This window comes from Lutra lutra, chromosome 2 (genome assembly GCF_902655055.1).
Source record: "Lutra lutra chromosome 2, mLutLut1.2, whole genome shotgun sequence".
In the NCBI taxonomy this organism is placed as follows: Eukaryota; Metazoa; Chordata; class Mammalia; order Carnivora; family Mustelidae; genus Lutra; species Lutra lutra.
Genome location: NC_062279.1, coordinates 187,066,991 through 187,090,640, shown reverse-complemented (window position 1 = coordinate 187,090,640; position 23,650 = coordinate 187,066,991). Strand labels below are relative to the sequence as shown.

At 40.0% G+C, this 23,650-nt stretch overlaps 1 protein-coding gene across 8 annotated transcripts in view; it reads left to right on the top strand.

Moving 5' to 3' along the window:
- Window positions 1–23,650, top strand: part of AASDH (aminoadipate-semialdehyde dehydrogenase) — a 43,576-nt gene that overhangs the window by 6,348 nt on the left and 13,578 nt on the right. For 6 of the 8 annotated variants that reach the window (XR_007125330.1, XM_047719369.1, XM_047719367.1 and 3 more), the window contains 8 exons: window positions 2,204–2,520; window positions 7,396–7,588; window positions 14,336–14,577; window positions 15,343–15,449; window positions 16,583–16,755; window positions 17,396–17,588; window positions 18,195–18,310; window positions 20,370–21,162. Coding sequence is in view for 7 of the 8 variants with exons in the window: in XM_047719369.1 (XP_047575325.1) it covers window positions 2,204–2,520; window positions 7,396–7,588; window positions 14,336–14,577; window positions 15,343–15,449; window positions 16,583–16,755; window positions 17,396–17,588; window positions 18,195–18,310; window positions 20,370–21,162 (2,134 nt within the window). In the remaining variant the exon portion in view is untranslated. Of the gene's footprint in view, window positions 1–2,203; window positions 2,521–7,395; window positions 7,589–14,335; window positions 14,578–15,342; window positions 15,450–16,582; window positions 16,756–17,395; window positions 17,589–18,194; window positions 18,311–20,369; window positions 21,163–23,650 lie in introns of those variants that run through there. The other 2 variants (XM_047719372.1, XM_047719373.1) reach the window with 2 other exon arrangements.

Sequence of the window (23,650 nt, the reverse complement as noted above, 5' to 3'; positions counted from 1 at the left end):
CCACTAGAGCAATGGTTCTCAGCTAGAGATTTGTCCCTCCCAGCAGACATTTGGCAATGTCTGGAGTTACTTATTTTATTTTTTTTTTTTTTATAATGCTGGCAGTAGGGACACCTGGGTGGCTCAGTTGGTTTGGTGTCTGCCTTTGGCTTGGGTCATGATCTCAGGGTCCTGAGATCGAGCCCCGAGTGGGGGCTCAGTGGGGAGCCTGCTTCTCCCTCTCCTTCTGCCATTCTCCCTGCTTGTGCTCTCTTGAGCTCTTTCAAATAAATACAATCTTGAAAAATGCTGGCAGTAGGGGTGCCACTGGCGTCTGGTGGTTAGAGGCCATAAGTACTGCTAAAAATCCTACAAAGCACAATATGTATTGTCCCTTACAAGGATTTACTTGGTCCAAAATGTCAGTAGTGTTGAGATTGAGAAACCCTACAAGTTGTTTGGGAGGGCATTAGTGTGCGGAAGAAGCCCGAGACCTGCTTCTTACCTTCTAGCTGCTGACAATGCACAGTTGACACTAGGACAGCACAAGTTTGAACTCTGCAGGTTCACTTACACTTTTTTAATAAACACAGTATAGTACAGTATCATACACGTATTTTCTTATGTTTTTCTTTTTAGCATTGATAGATTTTAATATAGTCCTATTTAAATTCCACATTTGCCCCCAAAATGTCCTTTTAGCTTTTTGTGGGGAGGGATTCAAAAATCTGGGCAAAGATCATAGAATACATCCACTTCTCATACTTCCTTAATATCCTTTCATCTAGAACAGCTCCCCTACCCTTTAAAAATTTTTTTTCATGACCTACACATCTTTTAGAAATCAGTTATTGAGGTTTAATATACATATAAAAATCACCAATTTTATGTGTATATTTTAATGAGTTTTGACAAATGTTTTGTCAAACAGGAAAGCAGGTCACACCACACCTGATCCTTAATATACTTAACAAACGAACAAAACACTATAGGCTCCTACGTTGTGACCTTTTTCTCTCATTTCTTATTTTTCTCTCACTTATCTCCTTTATAGTAATTTCTTTGATGTGAAAAGTTTCATTAAGCTGCTTTTTGTCAACCTAAAAAGGTGTATTCAAAGGAACCTCACTTTTAGCATGCAAAAATTGAATGTAGCATCTTTTTATCCAAATTCAGTAAATCTGTATTAATCTGGCTCCATCTACCAAATATCTGAGCCAGAAACTCCGCAATCTTCTTATGCTCACTCCTTATCCGGGAAGTTATGCAATCCTTATTGACTCTAGCTCATAGGCTCTCTCTGTCCACTCTTGTTGCAACGGACTAGTTCAGGCCTATATATTGTATGTCAGTTGTTGCAAAAGGTTCATTAGAAGACTCTCACGTGTTGAAAGTCTTATTAGTCTGTCCTTGATGGAGTAAAGTCTAGCCTATGCACTTGCCACCTTTCAGCTGGATCTTATTGCTTATAGGTTATAGTGTAAAACCTTCAGTATTGAGTATACAGAGTTATTAAGGATAGCATCTCTTCTACTCACGTTCTCCCTCTCCCCCAATTCTTCAACTCACTGGAGTGGTTAACATTCTCCATAACACTAGCTTTCTTGGATCATGTACTCTGCATTAGCTATTTGCTTAATGAAGTACCCCTCTTTACTTGGACCAAAGCTACTTATAACCCAGACATTACATATGATGTAGCAATTTCAGACCTTCCAGAGAAATTCAGTCTCCTCTGTTCCCATTAACATTTCAACTCTATTCATTTTCACAGTTGCCCTACTGGTGTATGTTTTTATGTCTTTTTATTTTTAAATTTTTATTTATTTTTACTTTTTAAGATATTTATTTATTTATTTGACAGAGATCACAAGTAGACAGAGAGGCAGGCAGAGAGAGAGGAGGAAGCAGGCTCCCCACCAAGCAGAGAGCCCGATGTGGGACCTGATCCCAGGACTCTGGGATCATGACCCGAGCCGAAGGCAGAGGCTCAACCCACTGAGCCACCAGGAGCCCATATGTCTTTTTATTTTGAAGGTGACCTTGAAAGTAAGGAAAGCACTATATTCTTACAGGTTTCTAATTTTTTTTAATCCCTAGTTATATAGAAGTACTCAAAACCATGTTGAAGGAAAGGAGTAAATTAATACTTTGTATTACTTCTATGTAAAAAAGAATGTTTTTTAACATATTAATATTATGAACTTTGTTTCCCATGTAACAGAAATTCAAATCTTCCTACGAAACATTATTGAATTATGATACACTTAAAGAACATAATGACCTCGTACTCTTCAGGCTTCACTGGAAAAATGTTGAAGTGAGCTTGATGCTAAAGGACAGAAAACAGAAATATGAAAAAGAAAAAATGACAAACAGCACAAATTCTGGGAACAGCAATGAAGAAAAGTCAGAAGAGCACATGGATGTGAGGTTAAAGCATTGCTTGGCCTATGTTCTCCATACATCCGGCACTACGGGGATACCTAAGATTGTCAGAGTCCCTCATGCATGTATAGTGCCAAACATCCAACATTTTCAGTGAGTTCTGTTCTTCAAATCCTTCTTCAAAACTTGTATTTTAAAGGAGAAAAAACATTTTTTTTAAGATTTCTTATTTATTTATTTGACAGGCAGAGAGAGAGAGAGAGAGATCACAAGTAGACAGAGAGGCAGGCAGAGAGAGAGGGGGAGGTAGGCTCCCTGCTGAGCAGAGAGCCCGATTTGGAGCTCGATCCTAGGACCCTGAGATCATGACCTGAGCCGAAGGCAGAGGCTTTAACCCCTGAGCCACCCAGGCACCCCAGAAAAAACATTTTTTAAAAGATTTTCATGTATTTCCTTGACAGCGGGAGAGCACAAGCAGGGGCAGTAGGAAAGGGAGAAGCAGGCTTCCCCCCGAGCAGAGAGCCTGAATGTGGGGTTCTCACTCCCAGGACTGTTGGATCATGACCCAAGCTGAAGGCAGACACTTAACCAACTGAGCCACCCAGGCATCCCAGAAACATTTTTTTAAGTAAACTCTCCCCCTGATGTGGGACTTGAACTCATCACCCCAAGATCAAGAGTTGCATGTTCTACCAACCGAGCCAGTTTTTCCCAAAGGAAAAATTTAATTTTTATTTATTTATTTAAAAGAATGCAAGAGAGAGCAAGCAAGCATAAGCGGCAGGGAGGAGTAGAGGGAGAGGGAGAAGCAGATTCCCCGGTGAGCAGGGAGCCCAACACTGGCCTGGATCCCAGGACTCTGGGATCATGACCTGAGCTGAAGGCTGACGTTTAAGTGACTTGAGCCACCCAGGTGCCCCCTCAAGAGAGAAATTTTAATCTCTGTTCATCATAACTATTTTTTATTTTCTTATTTATTTATTTTTAAAGGTTTTATTTATTTATTTGACAGAGAGGGATCACAAGTAGGCAGAGAGGCAGGCAGAGGGGAGAGGGAAGCTGAGCTGAGAGCCCAAATTGGGGCTCGATCCCAGGACCCTGAGATCATGACCTGAGCTGAAGGCAGAGGCTTCACCCACCAAGCCACCCAGGCCCCCCTATAACTATTCTTTTAAAGATAGATTCATTTATTTGAGAGAGCATGCACGGGAGTGGGTAGGAGAAGCAGAGAGAGAGGGAGAGAGACTCTCAAGCTGACTCCCGCTGAGTGCGGAGCGTGATGTGGGGCTCAGTCTCATGACCTGAGATCATGACCTGAGCCAAAATTGAGAGTCGGACACTTTAACCAACTGAGCCACTGAGATGTTCCTGTTTTTTAGAACTCTTGTTCCTAAATTGATAGACATAAGTAATTGGGTCTCTTGTTTTGGCTATATCTGAACTTTAGTTCTTTGCAGGTTAGGACTTCACCTCTCTAATCCAGACCTGGAGCCAAACAGGGAGCAAACAAATGATGGTTGAAGCTTTGCTTCTAAGTTATTAATAAGAAGGAAGTGTATTCCTGGCAGAAGTGTGGGAGAAAGGAGGGGTTTGGCTTGCTAGCGTGTACCAGGGCAGAACTGAGGAAGGAGTGGGAGGGCAGGAGCCATGTGACCTGAGGGGCAGGAGCCCGTTATGCCCAGTTGAAGAATCTTGCACTTAAATCCAGTAGATGTGAAAAGATTTGGATTTCATTAAGCTCATTCTTACAGCATTGTAGAATTTGGTTTGCTCATCAGGAAATGAAAAATCTCTATAAAAGTCAATTCTCAGTTTAAGAAGAAAGAAGGAAATAGAGGAAGGGAACTAAGGGAGAGTAGTCTTAGGAAATGACCTGAGCTGAAGGCAGTTGCTTAACCAACTTAGCCACCCAGGCGCCCCAACCATCTGACTCTTGATTTTAGCTCAGGTCATGATCTCAGGGTTGTGAGATTGAGCCCCGTGTCAGGCTCTGTGCGGGCTGTAGAGCCAGCTTTGCTTAAGATTCTTTTTCTCCCTCTGCTTCTCTCTCTCTCCCCCCCTAAAAAAAAGGTAGAAAGAAATAAGAAAATTCAACAATATCTTATTTAATTCAGAATATCTAAAATACCAATATGTAATCGATATGAAAATTAGTTATTTTATACTCTTTATGCTTATCTTAAATCTAGCCAGTATTTTACACTTACCCATGTCAATAAGGATTAGCTGCATTTTCAGTGCTCAGTAGGCACATGCTTCTTATGCCTACCATATTGGGCAGTGCAGATCTAGAAGAAGGGAATGGTGACATGAGGCAGAGAGGAGTCTTGTAATTGATAATGTGGTCTTTAGTGACTTGATTTCCGAGTGCCCAAGACTGAAGACAGACTGTATTAGGCTGGGGATAAGGGAATGAGAAACAGGAAAATGGAGATAATAAAGTATTCATTTCTCGGAGCTAGTTTGAATGGGAAAGAAAGAATTCTGGGAGGGTATAGGTTTATCTTTGAGAGGAGAGACTGGGACACTTGGGTGGCTCAGTCAGTTGAGTGTTTCACTCTTGATTTCCCCTCAGGTCGTGATCTGAGGGTCATGAGGTTGAGCCCCATATTGGGCTCTCCACTCAGTATGGAGTCCGCTTGAGATTTTTTTTCCTTCTCCCTCTGTCCCTTCCCTCACACACAGGTGCACTCTCTCTCTCTCTAAAATAAATAAAATCTTTAAAAATGGGCGGGGTGCATCTGGGTGGCTCAGTTGGTTAAGCGGCTGCCTTCGGTCAGGTTATGATCCCAGCGTTCTGGGATAGAGCCCTGCATCAGGCTCCCTGCTCAGTGGGGAACCTGCTTCTCCCTCTCCTTTTGCTTGTTATTCTGCCTTGCTTGTGTTTGCGCACGCTCTTTCTCTGTCAAATAAATAAATAAATAAGGTGGGAGACATTAATAGGCTGGTGGTTGAGAATTGGTAGGGAGAATTGTTTTTGAAAAATCAAGAAAATAGTATTGTACAGGAGTAAGCTACTTTGAGATGGAAGGGCGAGGAATGTTAGAGGAAGCTGATAGATAGTAACTTCCTAGGCAAAGTCACATGTTGAAGAGTATGAGAGGTGAGGCGGAGTGGAGACACAGGGAGCTTGAGGGGAGTGGAGCAGATTTGGAATCTACTGTAGGTGGGAGAGACAATGGGCCAGCAGAGGCAGGAATTGTGTGTAAAGTGGGAGCAAGTATGTGCCCAGTGAGGGATAAGGGACTGATTTAAAGTATAGAAATTTCTTGATTGTTATTTGTGCTTGAATTTAATGAAATCTATTCACCTGTTAAAAATCCTTTTCTGATTTACTTTCAGGGCCAGAAAAGTCACTTGCAGAGGGGAGTTATAGTAGGTTCACTCGGTTTCCTTCCTGGGAATAAAACTCACTCCGAAGAAGGAATTTATGGCAACCTCATTTCCCAGAAGTTTTTATGATTAGTCATATAAAGGAAGCTCTAAGAGGTTCTCTTTCCACATCTGTTAAATCCAAAATGTCTTCAGTTCAAAGTAATCTTCCTCTCAACTCTGGGGTTCCAAGTGGGTCCCCACAATACCACACTTGAAGATATTTTAAAGCTAAGATAATCCTTTATTTACTTATTTTTAAGATTTTATTTTATTTATTTTTAAGATTTTATTTTATTTATTTGACAGATCACAAGTAGGCAGAGAGGTAGGCAGAGAGAGAGGGGAAACAGGCTCTCTGGTGAGCAGAGAGCCCTATGTGGGGCTCGATCCCAGGACCCTGACATCATAACCTGAGCCGAAGGCAGAAGCTTAACCCACTGAGCCACCCAGGTGCCCCTAATCCTTGCTTTTTAGATAGAGTAGGTTTAGTGTGTTCAAAATGAAGCAAGGCCATAGGCTTGTCACTAACTATCTAATACTCTGTAATATCCTAACTACATGTATTGTGCTCTTTGTTCAGCTCCTGAGAGAAAAGGCCAAAAGTGGGATAAGTGAGTCAGAGGTCTCTGTTAGGCATCATTAAATACGAAGGATAGAGTAAGTCAAGTTTCTACCAGAAAAGCAGAACCAGGAGATTATATCAAGGACTTACTATAAGGAATTGGCTTATGTTTGTGGGAGCTAATCAAGACTGAAGTCCGTAGTGTAAATAGAAAGGAATGATCAGGGGGCACCTGGGTGGCTCAGTGGGTTAAAGCCTCTGCCTTCGGCTCAGGTCATGATCCCAGGGTCCTGGGATCGAGCCCCACATCGGGCTCTCTGCCCACCAGGGAGCCTGCTTCCTCCTCTCTCTTTCTCTGTCTACTTGTGATCTCTGTCAGTCAAATAAATAAATAAAATCTTTAAAAAAATTTAAAAAAAGAATGTTTTAAAAAAAGAAAGGAATGATCAGGAGCAAACTGGAACCCCATAGGCATGTGCTTGTTCATAGGCAAGTCAGGAAGGATCTAGGGGAAAGGGAGAATAATTGCAGATCCGGATGCTGTGTCTTTTTCAGAGAAGGCCTAACACTCTTTAAAAGGCCTTCCAGTTGAGTAAATTGAGTTAACCCAGGATAATCTCCCTTTTGATTAAAGTCAGCTGAGTAGGGACTTTGTCTACAAAATCCCTTCACGGCAGGACCTAGTTGAGGGTTTGATGGAGTAACAGAGTGGTGTGTGTTCTGCTGAATGGCAGCTGCCTCCCTTCTGTCCTCCAGCTCTTGAGAGAGAAGGTCCCTTGTTTTTTACCCTAACAAAACATACTAGAAAGGAAATTCTGGGGAGTGTGGTTTAATCCAGCCACACTTAACACATCAGAAACCCATCACAGATGATAAAATGTCATGTAAAGAAGCGGATATTGCTTTAAATGGCTTTTAATCCTCACACTCGCAAAGACGAGTTCTGGAATTAATAGCACCATTTTGGTTAATCTAAGAGTAAAAGAGTAAAAACCTGGCCAACATCTGGAAACTTCATGGCCATAATTTCTTAGGATATATGATTACCAAATGTTAGACATTTTTCATAACTGCGTTCTGTTTTGCCTTAGGGTACTTTTTGAGGTCACGCAGGAAGATGTTTTGTTTCTTGCTTCACCTCTGACCTTTGATCCTTCTGTTGTGGAAATATTTGTTGCTCTATCAAGTGGCGCCAGTCTGCTTATCATACCGACTTCTGTCAAAGTGCTTCCATCAAAATTAGCTGCTGTTCTCTTTTCCCATCACAGAGTAACTATTTTGCAGGTACGTTTCGGGGGGCAAATAAAATGCTCTGGCTTTTATTGAACATTTTTAAAGTCTTAGAGAACATTTTATATTCCTGTAGTTTTTCACAGTAGGTTAATGATAATCTGTTAGATTATTATGGGTTGTCTCCTGATGATATGACCTAATTTGCTTGAGAATGAAAACAATCAGTTAATTCTATTTAGAAAATTATTTTACTATCCATTTGGTACAATAATAGCTAGAGGAAGTTGACCTTCACTCAAATCTTTTGAGATACACTGCTTCTCCTATCTTAAACTTTAGCTTTTAGTGAAAAACACAAAGTTAAAGTAAAATTATAATTAGTTAGGAATTTAGATTTTCTCACTTTTTATATCAGTATATTTTACAGTAACTTATGGAAATAAATTTTTAAAATGTTTATCTGAAAGTATGTGACTGGCATACAAGCCTTAACATATTACATTGCAAGTGGTTAAAGATAAGATAGTACATTGCAAGTGATTAAAGATACTAAAGAGAATGAACAAAATTTTATGCAAATCATGATAAACTAAAAATAGCAGATTTTCCAGTGTAAGAGACTCGAGGATGTTAATTTCTGCCATAAAGGCAAAATTTGATACTGATTTGTTTCCAGGCAGTTTTTCATCCTTAAAAAATATATATATATTATATATGTGTGTGTGTGCGTGTGTGTGTAATATATATAAAATATAGTATTGCAGCTTGCTGGGTATATCAATGCATATAAATTCTCATCTATGACGATCATTCCATCAGGCTTGACAAGACTTTAATATAATTTATTTTCCTACTTCAAGGAGTATAGTTTTCAGGAAACATTTGCAAAGTATCTAAGTAGATTTGAGAGAGAGTTACTAAAGGAAAGGAGAATTTCCTTCTGTGTCAAGTCAATGAGTTCTGTTTCCTTAAATCCGATCCCCTTGCTTAATGATTTAGCACAGTCTCAAATAAATTTACTTTAGCTGTGGGTTTTAACTTTTTTGGGGTCCTAAATCTTTGAGAAATGAATATACATTTACTAACTCTGATCCCAGAATACAGCAAGTTGTACATACAGTTTCATGGTGATTTTATTTAATTCACAATACTTAATCTGGAGTATTGTCATCAGATCAAATTTGAGTTATTTTTGTTTTTAAAGATTTATTTATTTGAGAGAGAGAGAGCACAGGCAGGAGAGGGAGAGGGAATTGCAAGCAGACTCCCCACTGAGCTCGGAGCCTAACTTAGGGCTCCACCTCATGACTGTGAGATCATGACAGGAGCCAAAACTGAGTTGGACACTTAACTGACTGTGCCACCCAGACACCCCCAAATTTTGAGTTTGAGGAAGTAAGAGAGGGACACAAGCTGATAGGCTATCACTTCCTCTGTATAAGGCATGTCCTGTCTTGTTAGAAGTTTGGGGAGGAAGAGCTGTAAAGTATCCTCCCAACTGCAAAGGGACTTTGAGATGAAAAAACGAAGCAGGCAACTCCGTACAGTTTAAACAGTTTCACGGGTGGTAATGTACTGACAGAGGATTGGGGGGACGACAGTGTGGAGGGGCACAGCTATTATCTGCAAAGACTGGACCTTAGTTTACAGGTTTTATAGACCAAAGGGACGTGTAGGGGAAGGCACTGTAGTAAGACTGAAGGGCCTACCTGTACTCAACAGCTAATCTTTAATTAGATCTCGTGGCACCATCTGTTCCTCAGAAAGGGGAGAGGAAATGTGTTACCTTGAACAAATTTATGGAGGGCCAAAGCGAGCCTCCCCCTCCCACTATCCTGGCCTCAGTGGGCATTGCTAAGCTACGTATATTAATCTCCCAAGGGCCTGTAACACCTGGCCACCGACGTGAACAAGATGTAGTGCTGAAGAGGGATTCCGTGTTGTGGGATCTCTCATGTCATAGTGAGGCATTTGCTGTTCGGGTTCATCTTTTCCTTCCAAAGTCAGATTTCTTATCAAAGGATAATATAAGTCATCAAGGATTTTTTTTTTTAACGTATATAATATATATTCTGTACTTTAAAAGCTTCCTATATAGATTTTATTTACAAATAATAACCTTACCTGAAAACATAATTGGATATATTTTAAGATTGTGTTTGAGAGCTAGGGAGATCAAGGGAGAAGCAGACTCCCCACTGAACAGGGAGCCTGATGCGGGGCCCTGTCCCGGGACTCCAGGATCTTGACCTGAGCCCAGGGCAGATGCTTAACCAACTGAGCCAGCCAGGTGCCCCCTAATTGGATATTAAGCAAGGATCTTAAAAGCTTAAGAGAGTACATGCTTTATTAAGGTTTTAAAAATTGAACATCTTGATTTACTGTGGGGGAGAAAGGCCCCAAAGTGAAGTGGACTAAGTCTTTGAGGAAATTAAAGACTGTCTTTGTTTCAGGAATAAAGAATAAGGACCTTATGGAAAGTCCTTTTTTTTTTTTTTTTTTTTAACAAACTTAAAATACATTTGGGCTTTTTTCTACTCTGGGTAGCAATGTTATATTAAACTTGATGCCCTTTAAAAGTGAAATTTGGGGCTCCTAGGTGTCTCAGTGAGTTAAGCCTCTGCCTTTGGCTCAGGTCATGATCTCAGGGTCCTGGGATCCAGCCCTGCATCGGGCTCTCTGCTCAGCAGGGAGCCTGCTTCCCTCCCCCCCCACCCCCGCCTGCCTCTGCCTACTTGTGATCTCTCTCTCTCTCTGTCAAAAAAAAAGAGATAAAAATCTTAAATAAGATTTAAACAGTGAAACCATTCAGTTAGAGTGAAATCTCAGGTTGCTAACTACCAAAATGTCAGCATAATAGTGTTTTTCAGTTTTATGTGAATTTTTCCTTAGAAATTTTGAAAGGAACCTTAACATTCTGTTTTGTCTATTATTTAGTAAGTCTTACTTTTCTGTGCCTAAGATGATCTGGTAACAAAGTATATTGACTAGTATTCTACCACTAAATTTTATCATTTCAGTTTATGAGTATCTGAAAGTTGTTACTATTGCTTTATCTTGCCGAATATTCATAGCTGTGCCTTTATTAGTAGAGTTCAAAGTTGAAATTATCTTCAGCACCAGAAATTAGGCTACAACATCTCTCTCTCTCTTTTTTTAAAGAGTTTATTTATGAGAGAGGATGAGAGATCATGTGCACATAGGGGGAGCAGAAGAGGGAGAGGGACAAGCAGACTCTGTGCTGAGCAGCGAGCTCAAAGCAGAACTCTGAGATCACAGCCTGAGCTGAAACCAAGAGTCATGCCCAACCAACTGAGCCACCCAGGCATGTCCAGAACATTTCATTTTGACAAGAGATTTTCCTTATGATAAAACTTGGTGGAACAGTTTACTTGATTTAGGATGCCTTCTAAGTAGGGTGGCCATTATAATTTATTACCAAAAACCCAGAATCTTGAGAGTGAATTGAGGTGCTAAATTTCTAGACAGGAATCTGGAATAGTAAATTTGTCCTGGGATGTAGGGTCATCCTGTTACTTAAATATTTTGATAAACCAAGACTTTAAATCATCTCTTTGAATTAAAATTCAAGTTGTCCATTAGGGCTGCTTCTAGCTTTTATTGAAAGAAACCATTTAAAAATCTTGATTCACATGGAAATTTTCTATGGTCAAGTAAACAGATTGGCAGATCCTCTCCCTAATAGAAAATAATTATAAAGCTGGAGAAAATTGACAAAGGCAAACTACTCAACACTTCGGAAATCAACCAAGAGTCTACAACTATCTAAAAGTGTTTGTTTTTAAAAACTGTTATTTTTTGCATAAAAATGGAATTCGTGGCATTCTAGACTAAGCTGCTCTCCCTGCCTCCTCCAGCACAGTCAATACAGACTTTCCCCTCAGGGCCTCCTGCTCAAAAGGGCATTTATTCAGTTTGGAATGGTAGGTTATGTCCATGCCTCAATGCACTGTTTGTGGATGATATTGATATAGGCTGGCATGGAAGGCTAAAAACTCCACTGGTTTGAGGTTGTGGTCATAGGGAGGGAAAGCACATTCTGGCTAAGGCTGCGCTTGTGAATCAGACCAGAGGTTCCAAGCATATTCCTGGCTGACCTTGAGGGTATGTGCATGTATTTTAGAGATACAAAAAGACCCATGGAAAACAAAAGCTGGATTAGGCTTGAAAATGGCTTAAACTTTGAGCTCACACAAATCCATCTCTGTGGACAGTCTGTCCAATCGCTGCTCCACTACTGAACTATGCAGACACAAGGCGACTCGTAGGAAGTAAGAGTTAAAAATGAAAAAATATATATTTAAGCAGCACCTGGGTGGCTCAGGTGGTTAAGCATCTGCTTTTGGCTCAGGTTATAATCTCAGGGTCCTGGGATGGAGCCCCACATTGGGCTCCTTGCTCAGCGGGGAGTCTACTCCCCACCCTCCCCACCCTGCTCGTGTTCTCGCTTTCTCAAATGAATTTAGAAAAAAAATACATATTTAAAAGGACAATTGAGTGATGACATTAGTGGCCACCCATCACCAAGAAGACAGATTCTACAGATTTAAACAAGGCTAGTTAGTAGTAACAAGCAAAAAAGCAACAAAAACATAATGATAATATGGTCAGTACATCAAGAAGTATGTTGTATCAAGAAGATGTAACAATAATAAATCTATATCCACCGAAAAATGAGGTTCCAAATACATGAAGCAAAATGGACAGGGTTGAAATGAGAACTAGGCAACCCAATAGTTTGAAATTTTAATACCCCACTTTTAACAATTGAATGAAAAACTAGACAGAAATCAGAACATATAATATGACTTGAACAACATTATCAACCAAATTCCATTTACACAACACAACATCCAGTAAATGCAGAACATTCATTCTTTGCAAGCACATTGAACATTTTCTAGGATAGATTCTATTCTCAACCACAAAACAAATTTTGGTAAATTTAAAATAGGACCAAGTGGCATTCATTCCAGGAATGCACATTTGGTTTAAGTCCGAAAATCACTGATAATTATGCTTTTTGTTCACTATCTATGTGGTATATATTAACAGATGCAGAACTATTTGGCAAAACCCAACACTTGCATTAGAGAATAAAACCTTAAATAGGAATGTGAATTTCCCCAATATGATGAAAGGCATCTGCAAAAAACCACAGCTAACATCCTATTTGGTGAAAGACTTTCCCCCTAACATTGGGAACAAGCCAAGGATGTTTACTTTTGTCATCTCTCTCCATCATTACTCTGGTGGTTCCAGGCAGTGTGATTAGGGAAAAACAAAAAACAAAAAGCCAACACATTAATGATAGAAATTAAAGAGCTCAATAAATGAAGAGACATTAAATGTTTATGGATTGAAATCTCAATATTGTCAAGATCTATACATTAAACATGGTTCCTGTCAAAATCCTAGTGGACTTTTTGGGATAGAAATTGATAAACTGATCCAGAATTTTCTATGGAAATGCAAACACTAGTCCCAATCTGTACAGTGGACTACTCAGCAGTAAAGAGTCTCATAGTCTGAGTGTTTGTGCCTCCCCCAATCATTTGTTAAAATACTGATGAACAATGTATTATACTATGAGGAGGTGTGGCCCTTGGGAGTTCTTTGGTCATGAGGGTGGAGCCCTCATGAAAGGAATTAGTACTTTTGGAAAAGAATCCCTGCAGAGCTCCCTAGCCCTTTCCACCGTGTGAGCCTACAACAAGTTGACAGTCTGTAACCTTGAAAGAGGGCTTTTACCAGACCCCAACCATGCTGGCACCCTGATCTTGGTCTTGAAGCCTCCAGAACTGAGAATTAAGTTTCTGTTGTTTGTAACCTATCTAGTCTGTGGTATTTTGTTGTATCAGCCTGAACTGAGACAAAAAGGGAGTTCATAAATACATAGGTGCATCACAGAATGTTTTTAAAAATTTTATTTCTTTGACAGACAGAGATCACAAGTAGGCAGAGAGGCAGGCAGAGAGAGAAGGGGAAACAGGCTCCCCGCTGAGCAGAGAGCCCGATGTGGGGCTCGATCCCCGGACCCTGAGAGTGTGACCTGAGCTGAAGGCAGAGGCTTTAACCCACTGAGCCACCCAGGCGCCCCATCACAGAGTATTTATATGGTGTGAAAGAAGTCCGGTCCAAACAGAATACATGATGTTTGATTCCATTTTCAGAAAATTCTAGAAAATGCCAGCTGATCATTAGAAGATAGATCAGTGGTTGTCTGGAAAAGGGGTCCAGTCAAAGGGGAGAATTACAACAGTAAAGTAGGTAATTTTAGGGCTGAAGAATATATTAATTATTTGGATTATGGTGGTAGTTTCACTGATGTATCTCTGTATCTGTATCTCAGTTTATAATGGGTGCTTTAAATATGCTTATTCTGTGTTGGTTACACCTTACTAAAGCTGTTTTTAAAGATCTTTATATTGTTTAGGAACATTTTTTTTAATCCTTTATATACTTTTTTCTACATAGATATAATGGGAAAGGAAATATGAACTGATTTTATTTAAAAAAATGTCCTTTTTATGTTTAAGACATCTTGTCTAAACTATCCAGTGAAGCATAACTAATATTTTTCTTAAGTTTTTTGCTAAAGCAAAACTGATATCCCCATTAAGAAGGTAATGCTGCTTCAGTACATTTCCAAAATAATTTATAAACACGGCCTTAGTTTCCATGTGGGTGCCTGGTGTTAAGCTTTGAACTAATTATTACGGTATTTACTTTTTTAAAGAAGTAAAGGGAAATAAATTATCTTTAATGTATTCACAGGCAACACCAACTTTGCTTAGAAGATTTGGATCTCAGCTTATCCAGTCAACCGTTTTATCAGCCAGTACTTCTCTTCGAGTATTAGCCCTTGGCGGTGAAGCATTTCCATTATTGACTGTTCTCAAAAGCTGGAGAGGAGTAGACAATAAAACACAAATATTTAATATTTATGGTATCACAGAGGTATCAAGTTGGGCAACTTTTTTCAGGATCCCAGAGAAGTTTCTTAATTCTACTTTAAAGTAAGGGTTTCACTTACTAAATAGATTAGAGAGAAACTGCATTTTTCCAGTATCTTAACATTATTATTATTAATGGTTTTGATAGGCACTGCAGTAATAATTTTGGAAACATTATTTTATCTAGAATTTTTATTTTAAAAATATTTTTAGAGAGAGTGAGGATGGAGGATGGGAAGGGAGAGAGAATTTTTTTTTTAAGATTTTATTTATTTGGGAGAGCGAGCAAGAGGGAGCGAGCGCAAGGGGTGGGGGCAGAGGCAGAAGAAGAGGGATAAACAGGCTCCCCACGGAGCAGGGAGCCCAATGCGGGGCTTTGTCCTAGGACCTTGGGATCATGACCTGAGCTGAAGGCAGATGCTTAACCCACTGAACCACCCAGGTGCCCTGGGAGAGAGAGAATCTTAAGCAGGCTCCATGCCCAGCACGGAGCCCAATCTCACAACCCTAGATCATGACCTGAACCATAATCAAGAGTCAGTTGCTTACCAACTGAGCAACCTGGGCGCCTGTTTTATCTAGAATTTTAAGATGGGAATCCAGAACCTTTCTTATAACTGGTGCTGCAGATCTGTTATAACTTTTTTGTGACTAAACAAATAACCTATAATAACCTTTCCACCTAACCTTTTCCTCTTGGCCGTCTTTGAATTATAGCATAACCAAAACTTTTTTTCTTTATTTGGTTTGATGTGATTTAAATACATTGGAAAATTTTCTATTCAAATGAGAAATTTAAATATGATTCGGGTTGTTGTGTTTTCGTAGATGTGAATTGCCGGTACCACTGGGATTTCCACTGTTTGGAACAGTAGTTGAAGTCAGAGATACTAATGGTTTCACAATTCAAGAGGGCCATGGCCAAGTATTTTTAGGTGATTTTACGTTTGTTGATTGGGAATATCTTCTTTTTTTGCCCCAAGAAAAATATCTGATTTGTTAATTTTATTCTATTCTTTTCAGTGATGATAATTTTTAATTTCATTCTCACAGTCATGAAACATTTAATGTGTTACCATAATTATTTCAGGTAACAGTATTTGATACCCTTAGAGAAGATATAAAAGTAATTTAAAAATTGCAAGTTGGACCTTTATATTTATAGCCAAAATTCTCTGTAATCAGTATATTTTTTAAAGGTTTTTATCTATTTATTTGACAGAGAGAGACACAATGAGAGAAGGAACATAAGCAGGGGGAGTCGGAGAGGGAGAAGCAGGCTTCCCACTGAGCAGGGAGCCTGACGCAGGGCTTGGTCCCAGGACCCTAGGACCATGACCTGAGCTAAAGGCGCTTAACGACTGAGCCACCCAGATACCCCTATAATCAGTATTCTAAGAATTTTTTTTTTAAGATTTTTTATTTTTTTTTTAATTTTTATTTTTTTAAGATTTTATTTATTTATTTGACAGAGAGAAATCACAAGCAGGCAGAGAGGCAGGCAGAGAGAGAGGAGGAAGCAGGCTCCCTGCTGAGCAGAAAGCCCGATGCGGGGCTCCCCAAACCCAGGACCTGGGATCATGACCTGAGCCGAAGGCAGCGGCTTAACCCACTGAGCCACCCAGGCGCCCCTAGATTTTTTATTTTTTTGAGAGCAAGAGAGTGAGAGAGAGCATGAGAGGGGAGAGGGTCAGAGGGAGAGGCAGACTCCCTGCCGCTCCAGCGGGGAGCCCAGTGCGGGACTCAGTCCCGGGACTCCGGGATCATGACTGCCAAAAGCAGTTGCTTAACCAACTGAGCCCCCCAGGCGCCCCTCTAAGAATTTTTTTTAATCACATGTATTTTTTAGAAATAAATCTTGTTTTATTCCTTTATTTTACTGAGGTTATTGTATTTACTTTTACCAGGTAACATTTAAAAGTGAGCTGCCCCTTTTTCATACAGATATTCAAAATGTGAAACTTAGTAGCTGAACTTTTGAAGATGTTCTTGATTTGATGGTTTCTTTATATATTTTCTATGGATTTTTTTATTATTATTATTACACTGGTGTTTATATCTTGTGAAGGTGGCAGAAACAGAGTATGTTTTCTTGAGGATGAGATGACAGTACCACTTGGCACGATGCGAGCCACAGGAGATTTGGTGATGGTGAAAGATGGAGAGATGTTTTTCTTGGGACGAAAGGACAGTCAGATCAAACGACATGGCAAACGTCTTAACATTGAACTTGTGCAACAGGTAGAATTCTTTAAATATTAAGTCTCTACTAACAGATGTAGGTTTTAGAGGTAGCCACCACCAGTTGTCTGTGCCAGCATTCTCTATTAATGTTATTTAAACCTAAGATTTTTGGTATTAGTAATTAATTACAGTAATAGGTGTGGGTTATTCAGTGTGCCCTTATTCTCAGCGTGAAGAGAGAGTTGTTTTTTTGTTTTAAAGATTTTATTTATTTATTTGACAGAGATCACAAGTAGGCAGAGAAGCAGGCAGAGAGGGAGGGGTAAGTAGGCTCCCTGCTGAGCCCAATGTAGGGCTGGATCCCAGGACCCTGGGGTCATGACCTGAGCCAAAGGCAGAGGCTTTAACCCACTGAGCCACCCAGGCGCCCCAGAAGAGTTGTATTTTAAATAAGTGACAGAATGGATTTTGATAACTGTGAAAATACTGGTTTACTTTGCTGTGAGAGTGATTATTTTAAAAACATGAAGAACCCAGTGTGCTGGTGATAGCAGTAGTAGCAGTCAGGTTTTTGTCATTAAGTCTCTAGCTATTTTACAATTTTACTTGACTGTTGATTTCAGACATGAGAAGTTTGAGCATTTAGGAAGTTTGCTTTTAAATGTCCTCTGACAGATTGGGGTAATCTCTCTCATAGGTTGCTGAAGGACTTCAGCAAGTGGAGTCTTGCGCAGTTACCTGGTATAATCAGGAAAAATTAATTCTGTTCGTGGTGTCCAAAAATGAGTTAGTAAAGGAATACATCTTTAAAGAACTGCAGAAACATCTTCCAAGTCATGCAGTCCCGGATGAACTCTTGTTGATTGAATCTCTACCATTTACATCTCATGGTAAAATCATTTGAAGCAGATTTGTTTTGGTGCCAAATGAATACTAATTCATAACTACTTTAAAGGCCTTTAAAATCCTTACTATTCTAAGTAATATTAGCATATATTGTGGTAGACCTCTGTTAAGGACTTTGTATAAATAACTCATTTTATCTCTAGAAAATCCTGTGAGTGGATAGTGTAATTCCCATTTACAGATATGGAAAATAAGGCTTAAAGAGGTTAAGTAATTTTCACAAAATTACATTGCTGGTTAATGGTAGAGTTGAAATTCTAGCTAAGACTTTTTGATTTCAAACATACGTTCTTAATGATCATATTGCCTTCCCAATTTCATCTTTACTTAATATTTACATCAAAATACAGTAGTTGTTCAGTTAGTGGGATCATTTTTTAACTCACATTAACTCTTCCTTTCTTGCCACCCATTACATTCTTGGTAGTGTGGAACTACTTTCTTTAGAATTGATTATCTTTTATAAAATGTTCTAAGTTTCTAAGTTCTAATGTTCTAATTTCAAAGTTCTTCATTGAAAAATGTGTGGATTCTTATGACTAATGGAGATAGGATTTGAACTGAAATTTTTAAACAATTTCTCTTTTTAGGCAAAATTGATGTTTTGGAGTTAAACAAGATATATTTAAACTATTTAAACTTGAAATCTGAGTGCAAACTCAATGGAAAAGAGGAACTTTGGGAAAAATTACAGTATTTGTGGAAGGTACAACTTTTAAGATACAAATTTGTTATTTAAAGAGGTCATATTTTATCTTTTGGGGCTATTAACATCCTAATACAGCTGATAAACTTTTCTGAGAATGTTATTAATTCCCAAATGTTAAGTAATATATCATTGTTTATTCAATCTGTATTAAAATAAGGATTAGTTTCTCTAAGATTAAGTTTCCCATAAAGAAATTTATTTATATTTTTTAAGATTTATTTATTTATTTGACAGACAGAGATCACAAGTAGGCAGAGAGGCAGGCAGAGAGAGAGGAGGAAGGAAGCAGGCTCCCTTCTGAGCAGAGAGCCCGATGCAGGGCTTGATCCCAGGAATCCCAGATTCCTGGGATCAAGACCTGAGCTGAAGACAGAGGCTTTAACCCAGTGAGCCACCCAGGTGCCCCCCCCATAAAGAAGTTTTTTAGAAGTGAGGTAGACAGGGACACCTGGGTGGCTTAGTTGGTAAGCATCTGCCTTCAGCTCAGGTCATGTCCTGGGATTGAGTCCAGCAACAGGCTTTCTGTTCAGCGGGAAGCCTGCTTCTCCCTCTGCCTGCTTTCTCTCTCTCTGACAAATAAGTAAATAAAATCTTTTAAAAAACAAAACAAAAAAAGGGAGGTAGACATAAAAAGCACGGATAAACAAGACCCATCTTGACATAACTTCCCCAGTGGGGCAGTGGATTGCAGTGCTTGTCAGAATTGAGAAAAATGGCCAAATCTTGCTATACCACAGTCTGTGGTATAAGGGCTTATGTCATTATTCCTGAGGAGCTTGCAGTAACTTGTATGGTTTCTGCTTAATGGAATTTGTATATACAGACCTCCCTCAACTTAGGATGAGGTTACATCTGGATAAACCCATTGTAAGTTGAAAATTTCATAGTCAAAATGCATTTAATACACGTACCGAACATCATAGCTTAGTCTAGCCTGCCTTAAATGTGCTCAGAACACTTATATTAGCTTACAGTTGGGCAAAAACATCTGACACAAAGCTTATTTTATAATAAATTGTTGGAATCTCAGGTAATTTATTGAGTACTGTACTATAAGTGAAAAACAGAATGGTTGTGTGGGTACAGATGGTCACAAGTGTATCAGTTGTTTACTCTTGTGATCACATGGCCACCTGGGAGCTTTGGCTTGCTGTTCCCGCCCCAGCATCATGAACTAATACGTGTTGCTTGACTGGGAAAAGATCGGAATTTGAAGTACAGTTTCCGTCGAATGCATATTGTTTTCACACCGTTGTGAAGTTAAAAAATCTTAAGGGGCACCTGCGTGGCTCAGTCAGTTAAGCATCTGACTCCTGATTTTGGCTCAGGTCTTGATCTCAGGGTCATCAGTTCAAGCCCTGCATTGAGGTCCACACTGGGCCTGGAGCTACTTAAACAAAAGAGCAAAACAACTTAAGTCAAATCATTGTTAAGTTGGGGACTGTTTGTATATATAGAAATATGTATAGCAAACATTTTTAAAAGTTTATTTTGAAATATGTATATATTACAACCATAGGTCAATACAGTTTTTCTTAGATAAAATGTGGAGCTTTCTTGAAGGGTTCTGAAAAGAGGATGTAATTGTACATTCTTGTCTGAAAATAAAGGATATCTTGACAAAAAGTCTCACTTCATTCTTAGATTCTTGGACACAGTTTTGATTTAGTGAAGCAAATGAATATAAATATTGTTCCCATATTATAGAAATATCAGATATTAATATTTTGTGGAGTTTATAATTAGTAAATAATATTTTTATAATTTCACTCGCTATTTTATGGGTGGGAAAAGTGCTCTAAAGGAAAATGTAACTTGTAGTTTTAGAGTGAGTTTGTGACAAAATTGGTAGACTAGTGATCGTCTTCTTTACTATAAAGAAAATACCTTTAAAATTTAAAATTTATTTTAATTATTAAAATATTTATTTTGTGTGTCTTGTGTTCATATCATTAATGTTAAGTCCTATGCTCTATATAGTACCTATAAATTGGTTGAATTGTTTTGGTTTTAGGCCTTTATTTCTTTATTTCTTTCTCCCTTTTCTCATCCGTAGTCGATTCTGAATCTCTCAGAAGATCCTTTGAAGGTTCCCGATGAGTCACTCTTCTTAAATAGTGGTGGAGATTCCTTAAAGTCTGTACGGTTCCTCAGTGAGATTGAAAAACTAGTTGGCACATCAGTGCCTGGGCTTCTGGAAATTATTCTAAGCAGTTCCATTTTAGAGATTTACAATCATGTCCTTCAGACAGTGTTTCCAGATGAAGATCTGGTATTCAGCAAGAATCATGCCACGAAAAGAAAATTCAGCGACAGTAACCAAGAAGAAACCAGTAGAAAATCTTTACATCAGAAATCTGTCATGACGTTAAGTTGTGACAATGAACTAACTGCTTTTACTGTGGTGAGCAGAGGGAATCAGATTTTGTCACTGAATACCAAGTTTTTAACTAGGTTAGGGCTTTGCTCTTCAGCCCATTCTTCTGATTTAATTTCACCGACTAATACTCAAAATGTAAAAAGCTTAAACCCTCCCGCTCTTCTTGGGAAGTCACAAGATGCATCCTGTGTTGCAGAAGTTTCTGAAGCAGGAACATGTGTGGTAGCGGCCAAGAAAATGGAGCTGCACGTGAGATGGAGGGCAGACACCGGCAAATGTGTGGATGCTTCCCCTCTGGTTGTAATCCCTGCTGTCGAGAAGTCCTCCCCAACCGTGTACGTGGGCTCGCATTCTCACAGAATGATGGCACTTGACCTTCACTCTGGCAAGGTGAAGTGGGAGCAGATTTTGGGAGACCGAATTGAATCCTCAGCGTGTATATCTAGGTGTGGAGACTTCATTGTAGTGGGTAAGTTTCTGAATTGGAGGTTTATAGAGTTAAACTTAATTACCATATGATAATGCTGGTATGAGCAAGGTAAATTTAAAAACTTATGTATGGTGGGTTTGTGGTGGTTAAAGAATAATCGTTACCCACGTGCTAATTCACAGTGCGGGCCTTGGGTCTTAGTGTCCGGATTTGAACCTAGTGCTAAAACTCTTCTTAGCTCTGTGAACTCTGACAGGTTGCTGAACCTCTTGGGACCACATGTGTTCTCCCGAGCATATGGGTATAATAAATAAAGCATGTTGCATCGTAAATTGTCCCAAAACTTAATGGTTTAGAGTAACAAACACCTCCCAGTTTCTGAGGTCAGAAAGGAGCAGCTTAGGGACCCTGGGTGGCTCAGTGGGTTAAAGCCTCTGCCTTCGGCTCAGGTCATGAATCTCAGGGTCCTGGAATCAAGTCCCACATTGGGCTCTCTGCTCGGCAGGGAGCCTGCTTCCCTTCCTCTCCCTCTCTCTGCCTGCCTCTCTGCCTACTTGTGATCTCTGTCTGTCAAATAAATAAATAAAATATTTAAAAAAAAAAAAAAAAGGAGCAGCTTAGCTAGAAGTCCTGGTTCAGGGTTTCCCATGTGGCTGCGGTCATCCGAAGGCTTGACTTGGGCTGGAAAATCTGCTTCCGGGACAGCGGACTCACGCTGCTGCTAGCAGAAGGTTTCAGTTCGAGCTGATGCTTGACAAGAACTTTCCAGTTTCTTGTCACATGGGTCCCTCTAGGCCACTTGAGCACCCTCGAAGCCTGGCAGCTCACTTCCGTCAGAGTGAGTGCTCCCAGAGGTGGGGGCAGGACGGAGGGGAGGGAAGGGGAGGAGGAATGCAGTACTTTTATGACAGTCTACCAAGTTGCATACCCTCACTTTTTTTCTGTTCATTAGAAGCACATCGTTAAGCCTGGCCTGTACTCAAGGGGAAGGGAATTTAGGCTCCAGCTCTTGCAAGGAAGAGTATCAGAGAATTTGTGGACAGATTTTAAAACCACTACAATCATTATAGAGCTTTTTTTTTTTTTTTACCTTTCTTATTTTAAGTCCAGTGTGGTTAACAGAGTGTTACATTAGTTTCAGGTGTACAATGGAGTGACTCAACAATTCTGTGCCTTAGTCAGTCTTGTCGTGACAAGTATCCTCTTTAATCCCCATCACCTGTTTCACCTCACCGCCCCCCCCCCCCCGCACACCCGCACCCCTGCCCCCCATAACCATCAGTTTGTTCTCTAGAGCTAAGTGTCTGTTTCTTGGTTTGTCTCCCTACTCCCCTTGCTCGTGTTTCTAAATTCCACATGAAACAGAGCTTTTGAGAAGATGAAGTGAGGTAATTGCTTATGAATCCTTCAGTGCATTGTTAGGTAGAGACTCGTTAAGCGTTGGCTACCAGCTGCTGTTCAGTTTCATTAAGATTATAGGTGGCTTTTACTTGACTAAGAATACGGGGTCCCGGTGGAATGCCTCCCCTTCTGTCTGCCATTCTCTTTACTCCCCGCACTACATTAAGTTTTCCTTTATCTGCTTGTCGAGTCTTGTGGGAAGTGCTTCGGAGTATGTCTCCCTGCTCGGGGTATCCTAGCTGGGATGTGCTTGAATCGGAGTTTGATCCTTCCCTCTTGTCCACGTACATTTTGAAACATCTGCTACAGGAAACTTGCAGCGGTACATGTGCATGAGCACGTGTCATTCCCGTCCTGAAAGCTCACGGATGTGACTGTTTGTAGCCCAAGGGTCAAGGCTTGTGGCACATGGTGGTCAGTTAGGACTTCAGACATTTTTTTTTTTTTTTAGAGTTTGTTTATTTGAAAGGGAGAGAGAGCATGAGCAGGGGGCGGGGCAGAGGGAGATGCAGACTCTGTGCTGAGCAGGGAGCCCAAAGTAGGGCTTGATCCCAGGACCCCTGAGCTGAAGTCAGACGCTTAACTGAGCCACCCAGGTGCTCCAACATTTTAAAATTAAGAAACAATTTACATGCAGTAAAACTTACCCTCATAGCTCTGTTTTGACAGATGTGTAGTGTCATGTAAGCGCTACCACAATCACAAGTCCATTACTTAGAAGATTCTCTGTCACTTTGTAGTCGTCCCTCCTCCTACTCAACGCTGGGCAGCCACTGATCTGTTTTCTGTCCCTTTAGTTTTGCTTTTTTGGTTTTTGCTTTTGAGTCTGGCTTCTTTTACTTACATGTGCTTGGGATTCGTCCATATTGTTGCATATATCAGCAGACTTATTCTTTTTTTTTCTTTTTTTTTTTTTTTTTGAGCGAGAGAGCCTGTGTGAGCAGGGGTGGGGATGGGGTAGAGAGGCAGACGCAGGGCTCAGTCTCACAGCCCTGAGATCATGACCGGGGCGGAAATCAGGAGTGGGAGCTTCACTGAGCCACCCGGTGCCCCAAGAGGTTTATTTTATTGCTGCAAGTATTCTGTTGTGTGGATGTACCATAGTTTGTCCATTGACATGTGGGTT